The 23,263-nt window shown below is 29.8% G+C and overlaps 2 protein-coding genes across 3 annotated transcripts in view; one reads left to right on the top strand and one right to left on the bottom strand.

Annotated features, from left to right (window-relative positions):
• On the top strand, nt 1-20,721 carry LOC113378863 (KN motif and ankyrin repeat domain-containing protein 1). Of its 2 annotated transcripts, XM_026619492.1 has the most exons (12): nt 1-175; nt 15,432-15,499; nt 17,025-17,338; nt 17,509-17,653; nt 17,726-17,928; nt 18,004-19,118; nt 19,190-19,393; nt 19,486-19,615; nt 19,691-19,801; nt 19,869-20,081; nt 20,151-20,351; nt 20,433-20,721. In XM_026619492.1, exons 2-12 carry the CDS (start codon nt 15,469-15,471, stop codon nt 20,619-20,621), a joined length of 2,856 nt encoding a protein of 951 aa, XP_026475277.1. In that variant the 5' UTR covers nt 1-175; nt 15,432-15,468; the 3' UTR covers nt 20,622-20,721. The 2 variants fall into 2 exon arrangements, with proteins under 2 accessions (XP_026475277.1, XP_026475278.1); XM_026619493.1 differs by lacking the exon at nt 1-175 and having other exon boundaries at nt 15,294-15,499.
• LOC113378864 (protein CREBRF homolog) overlaps nt 11,806-23,263 on the bottom strand; it is a 19,742-nt gene continuing 8,284 nt past the window's right edge. The window contains exon 8 of the mRNA XM_026619496.1: nt 11,806-11,843. The gene's annotated coding sequence lies outside the window, so the exon portion shown is untranslated. The remainder of the gene's footprint in view (nt 11,844-23,263) is intronic.

Consider the following 23,263-nt stretch of genomic DNA (forward strand, 5'->3'; position numbering starts at 1 on the left):
GTGTTGATCAAAGGAGCCGACCGCCTACACTTTCTAGTGTCATGTGACGACCGTGAAAAGTGCAGTGTTAACAGTGAATAATGTGCTTATTACCGTCATCTTATAATAAGATGATTTCCATTAAAACTCACAATCAGTGTCCCCGAGGGATGAATTGATTTATCTATAATCATCGGTAAGATTTATTATGATCACATCTCACTGCCTACATGCGTGCCTGCTTAAGTCATCTGGGTGATTTCAATGTTAATTGAATGTGTGTATTATTATAATAGCTACAAGGAAATTGTTGCGAAGACTTATTAGTACATAGCAATGGAACAACGTTAATGATATTTTGAATAGTAGTTTAAAATTACTGAACCGTGACAAAACCTGTACAATTTATATTGTATGGGAAAAGGATTGATTTGCATATAAAAAATATACGTTTGCTTTAACACACACCAAATCATAAACAAACACAAATACACTTCTCAATAATTAAGATAAATTTTACTTTTCAAATTAAATAACCTTATTGGAGGGTTATCTACCATGCCAATTTTTATACTCAAGTACAACACTACTTGGATTAACCCTTTCCACTCGCGAATTCCAGAAATTTTATGTATTTTGCCGCCAGAGTGGCGGCATCCGTGTCGAAAGGGTTAATATTGAACCAAACAGCCGTAGAACAACAATATGTTCTGACTGCTGTTAAATAATGTTAAAAAAAAAAAAAAAATTAATGGTAATATTAGACTTTTGAAATTATACTCTTCAAATAGAGTATAAATTATAGAGTAGTACGGGGCACAAATGTCCTGTTTGACTTTGAGCTATTATATTGTGAAAACCAAACCAATTATATCACAACCAATAACCAATATCAAACAAACAACTATCGGACTATGTTCAGTAAACCTCCCAGCTAATTCATCATTGTATAAATGTGTTTTTCTGCTGTTTTTTCAAAAATTCGTCATCTGGTCCTTTTTATTCCATAAACGGGGTAAAATGGGACGGCCGTGAGCAAAAAGGTAGAATATCTTATTTTTAATTCTAAACGATTTTAGGAAATAATAGCTACATTATTCGACAAATGCAAAATATGAATTTTATAATTATTAATTATATCACAACAAATAATCCATATCAAACAAACAACTATCTGACTAAGCTCAGTAAAACTCCCAGCTAATTCATCATTCTAGAAATGTTTTTTTTTTGCTGTTTTCTCAAAAATTTGTTACCAGGTTCTTTCTACCCCATAAATGGGGTGAAATAGGACGGCCAGGGTGCAAACAGGTCCAATGTCTTATTTTTAATTTTAAAGTGATTTTACTAATTAATACCTGCATTATTCAACAAATGCAAAATATAAATTTTATGTGTACATTTTTACAGAGTTAACACTGTGTATAACCTTGTTCTGGTATTTCGTCAGCATAGTTCGAATAACTATTTATTTAATTTATCTCTTGTAAAATTGCTTTTTTTACCTTAATGCACTTTTTTATTTACTACTTTTTATTTTTTGCCAGGGATAAGGTTCAGTTGGTCGTTTTTACCCCACTTACGCGTAAGCTTTTATAGAGGTTGTACGAAAAAAAAACTGTTGAATCTAACTTAAAATTAACAATACATCTTATAAAACAATTAAATAACGTATACTTAAAAAATATATTAGAGTCTTGTAAACTTAACAACAGTGCTCACTACCAAAAAACCTAACAACGAAAGAAAATATTTTTGTTGTGGATTTTCAAACATTGTCGTTTATCTCCTGATAGCGTCGCCGTAAGAATCTAAATGATGGTTGGTATACATCTTTTGCCCCCTACTTTCAAATATTGTTGTTAAAAAATTCTTAACTTTTTTGTTTTTGAGATATACGTGGTGGACTTTTTACCCGCGAAATAAAATGTTACATTAATCACATTAAGAAATCATTAATCAAATATTGTTTTACTAATTAAAAAATCAATGAAATCAAATGCATAAAAATATTTCAGGCATGATTTGTTCCAATTCTTTGTAATGAATGTTGTCATTCTTGTCGCGATCGACTAACACCTATTTTTACATACAAAAACATACAGATTGATATGTACATGTAAGCTTAAATTATATCTTTCTCACAATATTAAAAATAAAAAATGCCATAAAAACATGTAATCACGAAACCGTGAACGTAGAAAATCATAATAGCTTCTTTGCCGGTTTTGTTATTGGATCAAGGCATTATAACTAATTTTAAATTATCAACGAAGCGGTTTAGTTGCTCTATTAAAAAAGCAACATGTCTATTTCGTCATTGTTTAGTGAATATAAAAATATGTGTGATTTTTTTTTATTTGTCGCGCGGATGATCGCATAGGTCAAAAGGCACAGGTGCACGAGACGCAAATATGTCGTTTTTACAAGTGGTCCGAGATCTTTTTTTTTCTGGACTCGTTTTTTATGATTTAATTGATGTCTGCGTTTAACAAGTCTGAAAATGTCATAAAACGAGATGTTGTTTGTACTTACAGTGGATAGACTAAACATCTGATTTTCAATAGCTTCTAATAATTTAAAAAAGTCTAATAATTTCAGTAGGATAGAGCGTGAGTAAAAAGGTCCACCATCAATATCTCAAAAGCAGGCAAAGTATAAAAATTTTTGATGATACTATTTTAAAGTAGAAGGCAAAAGACGTATAACCAGCCATTACCTTAATTCTTATACCTTCGCTATCAGGAGGTAAACAAAAATGTACCAATATTCATACCAAAAGTATTTTTTTCGTCGGTAGCTTTTTGGTTTTGAGCTCTTGTATTTAGTTGATGATACCTGAATATAATTTACAGGTATACGTTACTAGAATACCTTGCATGTGGTTGGGGTAAAACGGACCAACTAAATCTTACATTGGCAAAGGTGTGAACAATACAAGAGATAAATTAAATTAACCCTTTCTACTCGGATGCCGTCGCTCCGGCGGCAAAATACATATAAATTCCGAAATTCGCGAGTGGAAAGGGTTAATAGTTTTTCGACTGCTATTGAATATTTATTTCAAAATACCAGATCAAGGTAATATGCAATGACATTTTTGTAAAAAATGATCCCATAAAATTTGTATTCGACATTGGTTAAATAACGTAGCTATTTTCGTAATCTCTCTTTAAAATTAAATAGAAGACGTTGGATCTGTTTGTCCCCTGGTTGTCCCTTCTTACCCCGTCCATGAGCCAAAAAGGGAGAGATAACAAATTTTAGAAAAATAGTGAAAAAACTTATTTCTATAATTAGGAGTTAACAGGTAATTTTACTGAATATAGTTCGGTAGTTGTTTGTTTGATACATTTTATGTGATGTGATGTAGTTCATTTAGTTTAGACTCAAAATTGGACAACTTAGTCAAATTGGACCTTTGTGCCCCGTTTTACCCTACGTACAAATTAATTATTTATGAACAATGCAATCAATTATATATATAGATACATTAAGTGCAGTAAAAATAACTGCATCTTATCTTTTAATTATATTATGATATCATCAAATTAATATTTCTTAATTGTAAATTTAATACCAAATAAACGCCATTTAATATTACAAAAATAATATTTTTGTATATGTATATAAGAGTAACGATTATTTATTTTAAAAATATTACATTTTCATTTTGGTTTTATTTCGAATAAGGAAACTTTCAAATTCAATAAATCACACTGAACAGGTATTCTTTTTTCAAAGCTCTACCTGTATTTAAACCCTTACAGCTCGTAGGTAAATCAGATAAATGGTCAGGTGCAAAAGATCCTTAAATTAAAAGTGAAACGTATTTAAAAGCATATAACAAGTAAGAAATAAATGACCGACACAAAATAAATTTGGAAATAGAACAAGATTTTTGTAGTATTTAGAGTATGTTTGGTTTAGTAACTTTGGTAAAGACTCAAAATAGTATAAAGGAGGTATTCTAGTGTAAAAATTCAAAAAAATTGTTTTTTTTTTAATTTCATATTTTCAAAGTTTAACTTTCTAAGAATATGGGTACGAGGAGGTTTTTGAAAATTTGAATTATTTTCGGAGATATAGGCATTTTACTGACTCGGTCTCCATACTGGTTTGGCTTCACGCAAAACTTTAAATGAGTTTTTCTCAGAACAGACTTTTTCAGTACTGTTGACACGATTTCTCGAGTTTTAATCGACCGATTCACTTGAAATGTTCAGAGAGTCTTGTTTATAGACCTATCTATAGCCCGAACTAGGATTATCCCCAAATTCCAATTCTTACTATTTTTAAAAAATTCGAGAAACTCAAAAAAACACTTTTTTTTCAAACAGTCGCCAATTTGTAAAAAATAAATGTTTTTACTCATCGCTAGTTCGGGCCATTGCGACATCATTGTAGATTAATATAATCTTTTTATTTTTTGCATTTTCGTTGGCTAGGAGGGCTGAAATCATGTCAAGACTGAGGTTCTAATTTTTTGAGACCACCCACCTCATCAGCTGTAATTTTTACAATTTTCAACTTTTTTATTTTTAATTTTTTGTTTTGTATTTTAATAATATTAATAAACAAGTGATAAAAAAATGGATAGTAAAAACATTCATTACTTTCTTTTACGACACTTTAAAAATGACCTAAAATTCATCGCTCAACACTAAAATAGTCCCTAAATATACTGATTGCGGCTTTGGTGATGTTTTTGCCACATAATTAATATTATTTAAATATAAAGTAATAGTTATGTTTAATGTATTATTGTTCAAATAATATAATGATATTTCACTTGAACATTTTTATTTTTTAATAAAAAAAAAATAGGTATTATACGTGAGATCTAATCATTATTAATAGTGATAATAATAAATAGAAATTGGATCACTGATAACACAGAATGAAGTTCTAAATGCATATATGTATAATATTAAAAAAAGTTTTTTTTTAGATTTTTTGCAATTGTTTATTTAATTTTTAACAAGTTATTGAGTTTGTTTTTTTTAAATTTTTTTTAATTTCATTCTATATAAACAAACACATTGTATACCTATGCTCATTTGAAGATACCAAAACAATAATTATAGCTTTTCATATTAAATGAAATGAAAAATCTTAAAGAACAAAAACAACACAAAACTCACTAATTTGTAAAAAAAATTGTAAAAAATCTTAAATTTTTTTTTTAATATTATACACATATGCACTTAGGACTTTATCATTCTGTGTTATCAGTGATCCAATTTCTATCATTTCATTTATTATTATCACTTCTGAAAAACGTGCTTCCCACACGATAATAATTAGATCTCACGTGTGATACCTATTTTTTTCATTCAATAATAAATAAATGTGTTCAAGTAAAATATCATTTCCGTCAAAACTACGTGACATGTAAAATTTCGATATCAAGTCGTGATGTACCTAACTGGATCACCCTGTAGATATGAATTCTACAGAATATTATTATTTTCCTAGAGTCAATAGCGGCGTTTTTTATGGTTTATGGCACCATGTGAAGAAATATTAATAATGATAAGTACTGAACATAAATATACAAACGATAAGAAATGATGGCAGTTTAATTGCTGTTTATTCTTTGAAATTGTTCTAGAAATTGATTAAATTGAATATAACGTGGACAAGATAGAATAAAATTTATTATATTATACCAAGAAATATACAACTACGCAAGAACATTTTAATAAAAATAAAATAGAATACAAGCGTTCACTAAAACTTCAAATTCAATATTGCTATTATTTGTAGAATTTAACAGCAACTATTTCTTAAATATAATTTTTTTATGTAATTCAACAAATACCAATTTTTTAACAGTAATGAGAATCACGTACTCTATGAACTTTATTTGCTATCATACATCCTAACTTAGTGATTATCTTGAAAAGGCAACCCAGCGGTCTACCTCTCTTGTTTTTTATGTGTAGACTATTATATATATTAGATTTAAATATCTTCATCAACAGTATATATGTTGCAGTGCCCCCAAAAGGCTATTTTAACTTGAGATTATATTTGAGAACTATAACCTCAAGTGAAAATTTTATATCATACTGCTTGATATCGAGTTGGCCGAGGTTGAGATCGAATCCGGAAATTGTTTCTGCAACTCCACATTCTGTGGTCAAGATAAAAAAAATAGTACATAAAAAATATACTACTTAACAAGAGTATTTTGATAAAAAAAAATAGATCCCTGGTATAAAGAGGCTCAAGAAAAAGCAACTTGGAGATCTTATTTAAGAAAATAGAAGTATCTCACTGAAGACCATCTACCACGTCATATTTGATTCCCCAAAATGGGGATCAGAATTATATCCCAATGGCTTATAGAACATAATTGTTCTGATTGCCATTCAATATTTATATTTAAAAAAAAGATTAGGGGGAAGTCCCGTAACGCCGCACGGCACCAATCACCGGACACTCAATTTAACACGTATGATTTAAGCGAGTATAAATCTTTTTATTTCAAAATACTTGTGAAAGGGGCATGGGGGGCACACAGCACACATTCATTTTTTCTGAAGTATGCCAAAATGTTCAGAAATCTGAAGACGAAAAAGAAACCAGAAACGTGAAGATATGCAAAAATTCTCATTTTTTATTTTCGGGCCATTACTATAACTTATCCTACGGAAAGTTAATAAGAGTGCTTGACCACTGGGGTTGCCCTCTCGAGAAAAATACTAGGTTATGATCTACGAATGCAAACAGATCATAGAAAACGTAGTGTTGCTGTTATAAAAATATATTAAAATAGGTTTTTATTTTTTAAATTTTCTAAATATACTCTTAAATCGTATTCGATTCAAAACTTAAGTAGTTTGAGTCAATATCTAGTTCGTTCAAGAAACTATTATCTTCGACAACAGTGTACCTATCTGACATTTATCTTTATGGTGTACTCGTTTCTCGTGCAAAGCAGAGATTCATTTGAGATTTAAGTGCTTTATTGGTGCATCTATATATCATACCTATATCGTGATATGACGTAATAAAATTCTTACCACAGTAATGTATGCGAAATCACGAGCGCCGAACAATCTGCTCGAACTGCAGTTACCTTTTCGAGAACGATTTACAGAGGCGTAACCATGTAGGCCTCACGAAATATCTTTCGATGAATTTTTTAAATTATATACTAAGAAGAACTCGTTATACAGAAACGTAGAAGAAATAGATGGAAATGATTTTGATACGAATTGTAAATACAACTAGTGGTGCATCGTGCCTTAAGGCAAATTGCTGGAACTTTCTGTACCAAAAATTAAAATTAAAAAAAAACTTTTTGAAAATTTGATTTTGAATTAAAATTTTTTTTGAAAACGTTGAAAAAAAATAGATTTCTGAGTATTATTGGCATTTTTTTTTACTTTTTTCACTCCATCTCTGAAATCGCTAGATCTGCCTTCTGAAAAATTTTACCAGTTTTTAATCAATACAAGTAAAATGAATTATTGAAATTTTAAATTATTAAAATCAGACGATCCGTTGTCTTGAAAACTGAATTAACATTTTTGTCACTTTTTGCCCCGTATCTTCGAAACTGCTGGACCTGCCTTGTTTAAAAACTAATCAGCACGTCCACTTATCAATTGGAATCAAATGTTTTTTGAATCATTCAAAGCGGTTGAACCGTGTTCCCGAAATCGTCGACAAAAATTTGTATCCGAACACACACACATACATACACACGCTTATACATCTATTTATACTAAGGTATGCCAAAATGTTCACAAATCTCTGAAACGTAAAGAAATATAAACTAGCTGTAAGTGGAATTCTGTCTTGAGGCAATTAGGGCATCGTGCCTTAAGGCAAATTGCTGGAACTTCCCGTACCAAAAATTATTATTTTTTTAAAAAACGATTAACATTTTTGAAAAAAATTTACTTCGAAAAAATAAGATTTTTGAGAAACTATAAATTGGACAAAAAATTACTTTTTTTTGAAAAAAAAAATTTTTTTTTTTAATTTTTTTTAAAAAAATTTTTATAAATTTTTTTTTTTTTTTTAAAAATGTTTTTTTTATTTTGACATATTTTGGAAGATCTGAACTTGTTTTTCAAAGCAATCGTACTGCTTTAACTGCATAGAGACAAAATATAAAGTGCGGCGTCGCTGTCTAACGGGTAAACATTGATACGGAACCCATAGGAAAATAAACAAAATTTATACTTATTGTTAAAATCTCTATAAAATATCTGAAATTTTGATGTGCATATGTCTAATGATCATTTTTGACCGCCAAATGGCATTTTTTTTTACTTTTTTTGTCAGATCTTCGAAACCGCTAGACCTGCCTTTATGAAAATTTGATCAATTCTTTATCTTGTCGATACAAGTAAAATGTTTTTTGAATTATTAAAATCGGACGCTCCGTTCTCTTAAAAACTGAGTTACCGTTCTCGGCACTTTTTGCTCCGTATCTCCGGAACGGCTAGACCTGCCTTCGCCAAAAACTAATCAGCACGTCTCCTTATCAATACGAATCGAATGTTTTTTGAATTATTCAAATCGGTTGATCCGTGTTCCCGAAATCGTCGACGAAAATTTGTATCCGCACATACATACACACACGCACACACACACACACACACACACACACACACACACACACACATACATCCATTTTTTCTAAGGTATGTCAAAATGTTCAGAAACCTCTGAAACGTAAAGATATATAAAAATTTTCATTTTCGATTTTTTTGCGATTACTATAACTTACCCTACGGGAAGTTAAAAATTTCATTTTTGATTCAATATTTAACTTCTCGCAGGGTTAGTTATAGTAATCGCAAAAAAATCGAAAATAAAAAATTGTATATATCTTTACGTTTCAGAGGTTTCTGAACAATTTGGCAAACCTTAGAAAAAAATTATGTATGTGTGTGTGTGTGGATACAAATTTTCGTCGACTATTTCGCGAACACGGATAAACCGATTTTAATAGTCGTTTCGGAGATTTGGGGCAAAAAGAATTAAAAAAAAATCAAAATACAAAAAAATCGAAATATAAAAAAAAAATCAAAATGCCGCCGCTCCGCCGTCAGAATGCATATAAATCTCGCAATTCGCGAGTGGAAAGGGTTAAGTTCTTGTCAAAGCACTAAAAATACATGAATAAAAAAAAACACGTACCATTAATGCTTGCTTCCTCATTTGTCCATTTTAATCTTATGATTCCACTCCAACTTCATATTTTGGAAAATTTTGTGCGTCAGTGCTTTCCAATCTCCTGCATCATCTCTTCTCAATCTTAGGAGTTCTTCAAATAATGGACAATTATCTGCGCCACCTTTATATTTAATTTTTCTTTTCTGATAAACTTTTCTCCTCGAAAGTGATAAAAACTGGTGAACACTACTTTTCTTGCAATATTGAAATTACACAAATTGTACACAAATATCAATATGTATTAGTACATTAAAATAATTGCATAAATATTATTTTTTTATATTTTTAACAGCAATTAAAACATAACAAGTTGTGTGAGCTATTGTGCTGACTTTCTAAAGGTCATACCTTTTTATAACTGGCAACCCAAACGATTGTCCCATCTCTATGTTTATTATTACAATTTCTGTAATTCTGATGAATTTTTGATTAATGTAGCAGTGCCGGACAAGGGCTATTTTCGCTTGGAAACATATTACTACCTATATTTCCAAGTGAAGTCACTGCTTGACATCAGTGTGTCCGAGGCGGGTATAGAACCTGGAACCTCTGTTTCGAAACCCATGGTTCTAACCACGAGATAGACCAATTACATGAATATAAAACCTAATTGTAAGTGCACATAAATAGTTGAATAATAATAATTTTGTTAGTGATAAAGTATTATCAATTTTGCGATAAGGTAATTTTCAAAAATATTAAAAAAAATTAAGAACATTTATATTAATTATTACCATCACATTACCAACTTAACAAGTCATATGAGTCAACCCAACAAGTCATATGAGGCAACCCAAACGGTTGTCCTATCTCTATGTTTATTATTAAAATTTCTGCAATATTGATGAATTTTTGATTAATGTAGCAGTGCCAGAAAAAGGCTATTTTCACTTGGAAACATATTGCTACCTATTTTCCAAGTAAAGTCACTGCTTGACATCAGTGTGTCCGAGGCGGGCATAGAACCTGGAACCTCTGTTTCGAAGTCCATGGTTCTAACCACTATACCACGGGGAAACCCTATTACATTAATATAAATCTGAAATTCCTATCATTAACAAAACAGTACAAGTGCATATACATAGTTCAATAATAATAGTTTTGTTAGTGATAAAGTTTTATCAATTTTGCGATAAGGTTTAATTTTAAAAAAAATGTTAAAAAGAAACTGAAAATATTTATATTAATTATTGCCATCACATGATTTGTTTACTATGCATGCGATAATTTATCTTTTCAAAATAGTAATTAATTTTCCAAAAATGAGTTCCAAAAAGATAATTGTGTAAATTATTTACTGCAAAAATGATTTCATGAGTTACATTCGTTTTCACCTAACGAATGATAATTATATTCTATAAATATAATACACTTGAATTTATGTAAATATTTAGCAAAATCATTCATTTCCAGGCCTTTGCTAGACATTACACAAAATAATATATGCTTATTACAGAAAATCGTGTTGAAAATATTATGTTAGTGGAGTAATTTCTTAATGGTCCATAATAACGTAAATGAGTTATTTAAACAACTATTAGCACGTAAATATGATATGATACACATAAATTGTAGAGATATCAAGTAAATCTGAGACTCTGCTATTAGTATAGTAAATTATATTAATAATTTATATATGTAATTATTAGAGAAAGCGTATAATATTTTTTCAACATGTCATATTGCAAAATGATGAAATCAAAGCATGATACAATAATTAAAATAGAAATCTAATTTAAATTTAACAAAATAAATATTTGTCGAAAATGATTATTTCTCCAACTTGGTGCAAAATTATAATCAACATATTACTAATAAATAGTATATTGACATTTATTTTTATTAGTTCATGTACATAAAATTGTAATTATTAGAGAAAGAGTATAAAAAGTTTTCAACGTATCATATTGCAAACCGATAAAATCAAAACATGATATAATTATTAATATAATCAAAATATAATTTAAATTACAAGACTTTTTTTTCAAAAATGAATAAATTAAAAATAGTGTGAAATCATATTGAGGTTGTTATCATCAAAATAATTGAAATTATCAAGTTATCAAATGACATCAATATAAATATGACAATTTACTGAAACTTTCTTAAGACAAATTGCTGGAACTTCTCGTACCGTAACGAAATGTTCGAGGAATATCAAATGTTTTCAAATAAATTAGATTATTTTGAATACTGTAATATTGTCTAATATTTATGAAAATTATATAAACTGCTTTACAAAGTTAAAATTATTTTTCTAAAGTATATAAATGAACTTTAGAACTTTAGCTCAAATTAAAATTAAAATCAGAATTATTTTCGATATACAAAAAAAAAAATTTTGGAAAAAAAAATTGAAATAAAAAAAAATCCAAAAGCCATTGTTTTGTCATTCAAATCGGATGCTTAATTAATAAAATTATAATAATAGAATTATACAAACAAAAACTGCAATCTTTTCAATATTTAGCTCTGTATCTTCGAAATGGCTGGATCTGCCTCTGCCAAAAACTAATCATCACTTCTCTCGATCATGTTTTTTGGATCATTCAAATCGGATACTCCGTTCTCTCAAAAATTCGATATCTATTTCCTGCACTCTTTGCTCCGTATCTCCGTAACGGTTGGACTTGCCTTTGCCAAAAACTAGTCAGCACATCTCCCTGTCAATAGAAATCGAATGTGTTTTGAACCTTTCAAACCGGTTGAAATTGCGGACACACAAAACACACACACATCCATTTTTTCTGAGGTATGCCAAAATGTTCAGAAACCTCTGAAACATAAAGATATATAAAAATTTTCGATTTTCCGCTCATTACTATAACTTACCCTATAGAAAGTTAATAAAAACACACTATTATTAAAAATATGTCTGTGATTTCTTTTTGAGAAAATGTTTTTCTCATTTATGACTCTTCTTAAAGAGAATTGCTATTACACCATTTACCCAATTATTGGTGAGTGATCATTTTTGGATAGTAGTTAACCTGTTTCCCTTTTTTATCACAATTGTTTGGACATTGTATATTTTTGCTGTTCATGTTATTTGCAGTATATTTAAGTTAATTAAACAGAGATAAGCCAACCGTTGGGTTGCCTTCTATAAATCCATATAGTGAAGATAAATTATTACAACATCTTATAGGACTTTTAAGTACTGATAGCTCTTCGAATGCATATAAAAATATTATCAATTTCGATTTAATTGGTATTTTACGATGGCGCCGTTTTCATTTATAGAATGATCAAAACAGCACCTAATAAATCAGCTATAGGTACGATTAAGAAAGCTCTCAACACATTGCTTTAATTAACTTCATGTGTGCATAGTTCATGGAATCACACACTCTTTTGACGGTGAACATCCAATATAACAAATCTTGTTTTTGCGCCTCGACTGCATCTAAATTTAACACCACAGATGCGTTTTAATAGGAGCAAAAAACTATTGTCCCAATTCCACGATAAATAGAGTTATATATATATAATATATATATATATATATATATATATATATATATATGCGTTATGGAAATATCCGTCAAAGCGTTCTTTGCTTTTAATTAAGATGTTTTAATGATATTTTATAACCAAGCATTCTGAATTGAAATCTAAATATTTCAAAAGCAAACACGAAACTCTTGCGGAATCGCTGTTTGTCTAACAAAACACACTTCTACTTCACAAACGTGATTCATTTTTCTGTTATTAGGGCATTGTTTTTTATTGTTTATTTATTGGCCTCGCTTATTTATACTATACATATTTTTATATCGTTTTGCGTTCAGTCTTTTTACAACATACTCATTTATACATATTTATACAGACAAAATTTCTTATACTATTTTTATAACACCGGTCAGAAATTGTGTTCTATGAGCTATATTTGGTATCATACATTCTATACAAGTATATTTCTCGAGAGAGCTACCCAGTGGTCATCCACTCTGCAGTGTAGGGGTATATATGTAGCAGCAATGTCCATGAGATTATATATGACATCTATAACCTCAAGTGAAAATTTATTACCATACTGCTTGATATTGAGCTGACCGTGGTTGGAATCGAACCCGGGATTAGTTTGTAATATCCCACGTTCTTAACCATTACACCACGGCCTACTCTATATCCTATTCTTATCAAAGTCAAATTTCTCATACCATTTTTGTAACACCGATCAGAAATACGTATTATATAAGCTATGTTTATTTTCGAACATCCTAACATGGTATTTTTCTCGTGAGGGCAACCCAGTAGTCATCCACTCTTTCATTTTATTTATAAATTATATATGTAGATTTGGGATATTTATGTAGCAGCAATGTCCATGAGATTATATATGAGATCTATAACCTCAAGTGGAAATTTTTTACCATACTGCTTGATATCGAGCTGGCCTTGGTTGGAATCCAACCTGGGACTAGTTTGTGATAGGCGACGTTCTTAACCATTACATAACAGCAGACTCAATATTCTATTCTTATCAAATTCAGTATCACAACTTAATTATTTTAGTTTAGTTATTAACAAGTTTAGTGAATGTTTACCATGCGAATGAGGCCTCCTTATTCTTATTCTTGTATTTGCCATTTTGTGTACGATGGTAAAACAATTTTTAGTGATAATTTTTAACTATTCTATCTATATGTTCTATATATCTATTATATCAACTTATTCTTTCTACCTACAAATTCTATAGATCTATTATGTCTACCTATACTATCTATCTCTTCTATCAACCTATTCTATCTATCTACAAATTTTATCTATCTATTCTATCAACCTATTCTATCATTCTACAAATTCTATCTATCTATTCTATCTACCTATACTAATCTATTCTATCATCTTATTCTATCTTTTTGAAACATGTTTTCCAAACATAATGCCTTAATATCAAGCAAAGAAATCTTAAAATAAAAAGATGCCGAGCTTTGCTTTTAATTATTCTGATGATGTAAAAATCCATTGTTCTCAAATGGTATTTTGTCACGTGAAATAAAGCATTACAAAATAGTGATATAGTTGACACCAACATAAATGCAAAACAATAAAACAATGGTTGCAAAATAGGGCAAATACATAGTGCTTATAATTTCTGGCTCTACAATTGCTATAAGAATAAAATATATTGATAAGAAAACGATAATACAATCAAATAGATAGGTAGAAATCCTACCTATTTTCATATACAATCTATCTATTTTTCCTTGCATTAAGAGAAATTCTAATAATTTAATATAAATACAGTTTGGTATGGCAAACACGCAATGCCAAACTATATCCTGATCGACCCATAACTAAAACTAGTGGTGTATGGCAAAATAACATTTAAGAACAATGGATTTTTACATCATCAGAATAATTAAAGGCAAAGCTCAGCATCTTTTTATCATAAAGTTACTGTGCTTGATTTTGAGACATAATATTTGAAAACCATGTTTCAAAAAGCTATATGTATTTTAAAAATAGTATACAGATGTGATCCAGAGTTAATTTTTCTAGACTCAGGATTGTTACATTTTCACACAATTAATTAAAACGCATAAATCATGAAGTGAAATTTTAAAGTAGCTAAACTTCAGATAAGATAAGTGCTTCGATTCATAAATTATCAATTAGTCAAGTAGTCAATTATCACGTTGACGTCTTAAGTAGATGACGACCGTTTTATAAAATTCCAAAACGTGACTAAAGCTAGATTTCTAAACGCTCACACGATTATTAGTCGGATGAAGTGCTACATCAGTATTGAATAACATCAGATAGTTATAAACCCAAAAATCAGATTTATATGAAAAATGCATTATGATTCATAAAATTGAAAACATTTATAACGTAGGCGCTAAAAAGTGTCACCAACAACAGTTTTCCAACGAGATTATGTGACTCGTTCACAATCTATTTACACGATTTATTGGAAATAGTGGGGGTTTATACGATTTACGATCTTATCGAACATTTATGAAGATAAGCTAAGATATTGTTGACATTTCGCGTTTTTGACGCCTCTCCTTTATTTATTATGCTCGGTACTATTACACAAGATGCGTATACTTGACATATATGCCGAACAAAACTGCGGTATCACGTTAGAAAAATGAGTTGGCGGTAAAAGGTATGAATGGAATTTAAAACACGTTGTAAAAAAAACTTGTCCAAGTCAATGAAACAAACTTAACGAATTGCTAACGCTTCTGAATGACTGCGCAGGTGGAAGAAACTAATTCAGAAAATTTATGTTCCAGAATATTTCATACGTGAGCGGAACAATTTTTCTTCAGGATGTCGGGATTGACGCTGTCATCTTTATCAGGTATGAATTATAAAATGTATTATTTTTAGTTTATCAGTGTATAAAGATTACCATTGCATATTAATATATTATAAATATGTAGAGTTACTTATGAGTTCCTATAAGCAACCCAAAAACTACACCAGAGACCTAACTGGACCAGACTGAAGGATTTCCTCTACTTTTTCTAATTCTTCTGATATTTTGGCTTTAGGAATAGCTTATCTAATATTTCGTTATTAGAGTATTTCTTGCTATGATAACTGTTCATTTTTCTCCTGTTCGTCCAATTTATCACCAGGAACAAATGTTTTAAATGTTTTGGAAATTTCTCTTGGGCCAGACTGAAGTATTTTCTTTAATTGTTCTTCTTCTAATGTTTTGGCTTTAGGAATAGCTTCTCTAATATTTCGTTATTAGAGTATTTCTGACTGTCACAACTGTCCATTTTTCTCCTGTTCGTTTAATTCATCACTCGGAACAAATGTTTTAGGTTTTTTGGCAATACCTTCTGGACCAGACTGAAGCATTTTTTTAATTTCTCTACTTCTTATAATGTTTTGGCTTTAGAAATAGTTTCTCTAATATTTCGTTATTAGAGTATTTCTGACTGTCACAACTGTCCATTTTTCTCCTGTTCGTTTAATTTATCACTCGGAACAAATGTTTTAAATGTTTTGGAAATTTCTCTTGGGCCAGACTGAAGTATTTTCTTTAATTGTTCTCCTTCTAATGTTTTGGCTTTAGGAATAGCTTCTCTAATATTTCGTTATTAGAGTATTTCTGACTGTCACAACTGTCCATTTTTCTCCTGTTCGTTTAATTCATCACTCGGAACAAATGTTTTAGGTTTTTTGGCAATTTCTTTCTAAAAATCCTTTCTTTTTTTATTTAAATGATGCTATGACTTCTTCACGTTCCTTTTGTTTGATTTCACGGCAATGCAAAAAACGTGGGTATAGTAATTTTTAAACTACTTATATTACTAATACTAATGAACCTTCGTATCTAAATTAAACAATTCCTGAAAATTATTTGCAAATAATTTCTAGTGTTAACCATTTTTAAAATATAGTATAAATGTAATAATATGCTTTTATTATTAATCAATAATTTATTATAAATCACATCATATCATCCAATATGCGAAACAATTGAATAACAGATGTTCCACGTTATCACTATGGATTTATTAAACAAAACAAAACAATAGTAACATCTAACTTTTCAACTTTTCATTTATAATACACAAGAATTCAAAAATATATATTTATGTACAACTATTTTTTTACAAGTGAATTTAAAACAAATAGTGCAGTATATTTCAATACTTTTGATGCAGAGCAGAAATAAATAAAAACAAATTTGGACATAACCAAAAATATCGCCATCCGTACCGCAATCGCAATAAGTATTTATTTAATTTCATTTTTGCCTATTCCTACATATTTACGTCTTATTTCAAGATAAACAGAATATTATCAAATACGTCGCTGTTTCATTAATATTATCAGTTTTATATTTATGTAATTGGTTCTATTCGCAGACTTGTCCCGGCACTGGGCTCCTCCGCAATCACGCGGTACTGGAATGGATTCTCACATAAAAAATGCGACTGAATGTGACCGTTGCGATTGCTGTCCTTATGGATATCACATCCATCTTGATTTCGTACGGTACTGCGAGAATTTGGCGCTGGTGCCTCCAAGCTCCCCAACGCCGTCTGAGCTACGCAGAAAACGCAGACGTAAGCAGCGCCAATCCATGGAGATGCTTCTGGGTCTTCTACCGCCTCTTCCTCAGACTCCTGCTTCGCGCGAATCCTATACCACTACTATTTCATCGGTTCCATCGGTCCCAGTAAGTATATTTTCATATAATGATCCATTTAAATGGAATCACCTTTTCTGGTCAATTCCTGGAGGACCTATATTTTTACTACATAATTTTAAAACTAACATGATTAATTTTTCATTAATGATGTTAATTTAAAAAACCTTCCGCAGTGTAATTAATTTTTCTTATTACAGGCAAGCCCTGTTACTCCAACGAGTACAACGTACAGTAGCTATGAGGATTTAGTAAAAGACCGAGCCCTGGAAGAAGCTGTTAAAGATTTTGAATCTACATTAGAAAGATCTTATAGAAAACGCAGTACGAACCACATTTCGCCAAGTAATCAGAATGATTTTTTTAATAAATTATGATTATCGTATAAAATTAATTTTAAATGCATTTATTATCCAGGTCCAATTCGGCTACAGCTTACACAAATTAAAAGCACTTTGCCTAAATATTTACCGAAATCAGATCCTGATATTCACGAAAATGGCCATGACGAAGATGCACAGAGTACAACAGCACTGCAAAATATACGGAGACACATGGCTTATAGCCTTAGAAGAGTTCGTGAATTAGAAGAGCAAATTAAAATTATTCCTAAATTACAGGTACCTTCATGAGAATTTACTTATGTTGTATTTAAGACACGTGCAGATGCATAATTGAAATTTTTGTTCTTTTAGATGCAAATCACATCATTAAAAGAAGAAAAGAAGAAATGGGAAAGTGAAATGCAGCAATCAAAAGAAATACAACCATCAGCAGTGAAAATGATTACCCCGACACGCGTAAACCTTGTTTCTTTAACCAGTTTAAATTCAAGAACGCGATCACCAACTCCGGAGCCTCAGCAATTAATCAAAAACACGCGTGATGCAGAAGTCATGTGTAGTGTTATTACAAGAAATGTTGGGATCGCTACTCAATCTACCAGGTGCAGAACTTTAGGTGTTGGCAGTGACAGCATAGAAGTTCCACCACAACCTATAAGATACAGTTCCTCTATGCAAACGGAACTATCTATGCATGACGTGTTGTCGCGTTTAGAAGCAGAACTGCAAATACAAAATATTCGTCAAAAACTTATTAAAGAAAAACCAGTCATGAAAAATATAGGCTCGCAAAATGACGTTTCAACTAAGAATAATTTCTGCCAGGTCAATCCGAGCACAAAATCTGTTGGCGTTGAAATCTCTATAAAACCAACCACAGCAGAAGTCGCTGTAGAAGCCAAGACCGAATACAAAAATTCAAGTTGCACAGCAAATATTGTTCAAAAATGTGCAAAGTGCGAAGAGCAGAAAAAGATAGACGAATCTAGTATGAATGGATATACTAATTCTTCCTCTCTAAGTTTGCTAAATATAATCAAAGACAAACCAGTTGAATCTAAACTAAATCTCAAAGACAAAGTGACGAAACATATTGGCACCCAAGTAACTCAATTCACAGAATCTAAACAAACTCAGTCTTCTCCTCGTTGTGACACAAAAAGTACTCAACAGTCGACAACTACATATTCTAAAAGCCAACAATATGACTTGGTTGGCGTTGCCAAATATACGGATACGGCCAACTTAATTGATATTAAAGATCAGCAATCTAATACAACACATCCGCAGCTTGTTGATGCCAGCTGTGGAGAAAATATTAAACCTCACGTTATGATATCGTGCGCTGATAATTATTGTGATACTTGCAAGGAACATATTAGAAGTTTAGCGAAAGCTTTTTCGGCGGCAAGTGACATATCTCGCATTCCTAGACCAACCACGTTATTGACGGCATCTAAACCAAGGTAAATTTACCGTCGTAAATTATTATTTAATTCTATTTAATATTACAATAATTTATTAATTTGGATTTTAGGAGTAAAAGTGAACAATCGCCAACTCCAAAAAGGCGGCCGATGTATTTATCGAGCATAGAACACAATAAATCATTTATTAAAGAAGAAAGTGCCCAGACTCCACCGCAAGAAAATAATAAATTTGAGACAACGCAAATTAGTCCGCATACAACAGAACAAAATATTGCACAAGTGCATCCGATTCAAACCACGCCTCGGCAAAAGTAAGATCGAAAAAAAAAATCATTTTACTATTCAGAAAAAATAAACATCACATAACAATTTTTAATAATTTAATTATCTGTTTGCATCTTAGATCAGAGCCAAGTAAAGAAATGAAAGCAGCTTTAAAAGTTTTGAACGATTCGGGCAAAAAATCGCCAAAGGGATATCAAAGTAGTTATTTAAGGAACGTTAATACCATCATACAAAAAGAATGGTTTATGGTAAAATAATACTTGCAATAATTAAGCAAAGTTACTGATGTTTAAGCACAAACAATATATTCATGTATGTTTCAGATTTCGAGTGAAAGTGAATCTGATCCTCAAGTTGTTTCTGACTATCTGGAATATTTTAAAAATATCTCAGATGAATTATTACAATACATAATAAATATAACTGATACCACCGTAAGTGATAAGAAATATGTTAATAAATTAAAATTATATATTTAACTAATTATGAAAATTTTTATAGGGCAATACAGCGATGCATTATGCAGTTTCGCACGGAAACTTCGATATGGTTTCCGTATTATTAGATTCTGGAATTTGCAATATTAACCAAGCTAATAGCGCTGGTTACACAAGTGTTATGCTTGTGTCGCTTGCAGAATTAACATCTCCGAATCATAAAGCCATTGTCAAACGTCTGTTTCAACTTGCTGATGTCAACATTCCTGCCAAACAAGTAAAATTCATTTTTCTTTGTATTCATTATTTCAAGCAACATTTAATGATAACGTAATGCAATTTTCAGCATGGGCAGACAGCTTTGATGTTAGCAGTGTCCCATGGTAGATATGAGATGGTCAATATGCTTCTAGAGACTGGTGCTGACATGAATATACAAGACGAAGATGGAAGTACTGCGTTAATGTGCGCAGCCGAACACGGACATGCAAACATAGTTAAATTATTCTTATCCCAACCTGAATGTGATTCATCGATTGTAGATGTGGTACGCAACAAATTTTCATCCAGTTTTCAAATTATTTTTCTTTATCCAAAGGTTTTTTTTATAACCATTTTATTCTTCCAGGATGGTAGTAATGCTTTAAAAATAGCATTGGAGGCCGGTCACAAGGATATAGGTGTGATGCTATATGCTCATGAACACAAATCTAGAACGAGTTCCCCGCATGGCTCCTTGCGATCTCATAGACATCACTCCTCCTCTACTCCATCTTCACCAGTCAGCCCAAGACGTAATGTGAAATCTCATAAATAATAATATAACCGTTACAGATTTTTTACATAAAATAAATTCCTTGTACACGTAACAAAATATGTTGAGCAATTCATTAAAAATTGTATTAGGTTTAAAGTATTCAAAAATTTGTACATAAAAAATTCTAAATAATCTCAATTTCAAATTAAAATTAATTACTTTTAAATAAAATTTAACAATAAATATTTTGTGCCATAAAATGACATAAATTGATGTACCCGTAAGTTGAATATAAGCAATTATTAAATATAAAAGATGTTTTAATATGCAAAGCTGAATTGAATGTTTCAATATTGTCTCAAAATAATCATGCTTGAAATGATAAAATTACTTTTGTAAAATAAAAAAGTGATACAAATAATATTTTAATTTAGCAGTTATAGTTTATTAGTGTATTATTATTATTATGCTTTTCATACCTTCATCAAAATAGTCAAAGTCTAATCGTTGTTTCAACACATACATTTTATTGTAATATAATAAACATTTTTCAGGAAAATTAAACAAAAATTTAAATTGTAATTAAGTTTCAAATTATAAAAATGTTATAAGCTATTGCATACTATATAAACTTAACACATTTCATATACAAACAACACAGTATCTGCTTTATCTTTTTTGGTACATTAATAATGGTATGTTTTTAATATTTGTGGCAATTACATTTATAAGTTTCCAAATATTCAAATAATATGTTCTATATAAATTGTTTATATATATATATATATATATATATATATATATATATATATATATATACATGTATAATGGAACAATGTTAGAAATATAAATATTTCAATAACATGTCAGTGTTAAAACTTCCTATAAAAATAGAACATGACTATGCAACAACTGTTGCGATTTTACTTATTACTATATCAGGCCAGTTTTTTCTTGTATTTGCTGAATAAATATTTTTATATATTTCATTTTTTTCATGTGCAAGAATAGTGTGCAGTAGAATGAGGTTTTATGTGCCTTTACACTTATATTATGTAATGAGTTGTTATGGATATGCCCATAGTTAAACTGGACCTAAGTGATACATAAGATTTAAAAACCCAATTTTAAGTTAATATCTGTTTCTCCATTATTAATTACATTGAACACTGTATCTCTCATTCAGCTGCACTTCTCTAAAAGATTGAGTACTCGCAAATGACTTATTCAAATTGTTTTTTTTTTTAATTTGCAGCAGTAAAAAAACGTATTGAGCAAGTTATTTACAAGCTCTATTAATATTATAAAATCATATTATTTCATATAAAAATAAAGAACAATATATTACAACTGAACTCAATTGAAAATAAATGTTTTTATATATCACACATTATTTTATATAACATTTATACAGTAAGTCATACAATCAATTAACATGACACTAATTAATTTTAATTGCCATTATGAATATCATAAAATATGCCATCTAATAAACATCTGTTGTACCGTATAAGATTTTCTTCCACATTGTCTTATGAAAAACAAACAAATACAATACATATTTCTTACACAGCTGTTACAAATATAGAACGCATGCACATACATATGCATATTCTAGAATATTTTTAAATTTGTTCAAACACAACACTTTAAAACATCAGATATATATCTTTATTTTAATTATTCATAAAAAAATAAAATATTTGTCGGGTTATTTAATAGGAATTTAACATCAGATAGTGAGCAACAGCAATTATTAATAACACTAGTTGTAGTGCGCTACCTTTGTTTCTGATTTAAGGTAAGCACTATTAAATGTATGTACATGCATGTGTATATATTTGTGTATACTATATTTATGTGTAGTACTATAGATTATGGAGTTTTTTTATATACCAAATACCATATATAATATAATGAAACATAATTCAACTCAAATATAGTATGTGTTCATAATTCCAATTTTTTCTGCATATATCAACAATACATTGTGAAAGTAACTGTTGAAATTATAAACTATGGTTTATTTAAAGCAATTTAAATAAACATTTAACTTGAAAATTTATTATATTAAATCTTTAAAAAAAAACAACATATAAAATATAACATTTAAAATGCAGCAAAATTATAACACTACTGGCAAAAAACATTAGTAATTTTATTGTCCTACTGGTTATGACATAATAAGTATAATCTGTATATAGACTCTGCAGGATATGCATGATATCATACATTTAACCAACCCAATTACAGCCTTGTTATTTCAAAGCAAGTGGAAATAAAATAAAATAATTCATTAAACCACTGTATGCCAAGATCTTGGCACAAAGTTTCTGTCAATTTTAATTGCAAAATATAAAAAGCTTTTGTTTAAAATAACAACTAGAATGAAATATTAGACAAAGTATTGGGATTAATACGGCATCCACATTAAAAATTATCATCAGCATACAATGTATTGAAATAATAACAATTAGGTTGTTAAAATAATGATATACAATATCACAATCCATAACAATAAAAACAATGTATGTACATCTTAGTATAGATCTGACTAATAAAGCAATAGTAATAACCCTGATGAATGAAGTTTGACATGGCAGCAGCTATCATTGGTATAGCATCATCGATGCGTAAATCACATGTTTTGACATGATGTCTGGTAAAGAAATAACTAAAACATATTCTTAATACAATACGCT

This window comes from Ctenocephalides felis, unplaced genomic scaffold (genome assembly GCF_003426905.1).
Source record: "Ctenocephalides felis isolate EL2017-DRISC unplaced genomic scaffold, ASM342690v1 CF-g0.4_SCAFFOLD_01886, whole genome shotgun sequence".
Taxonomy (NCBI): domain Eukaryota; kingdom Metazoa; phylum Arthropoda; class Insecta; order Siphonaptera; family Pulicidae; genus Ctenocephalides; species Ctenocephalides felis.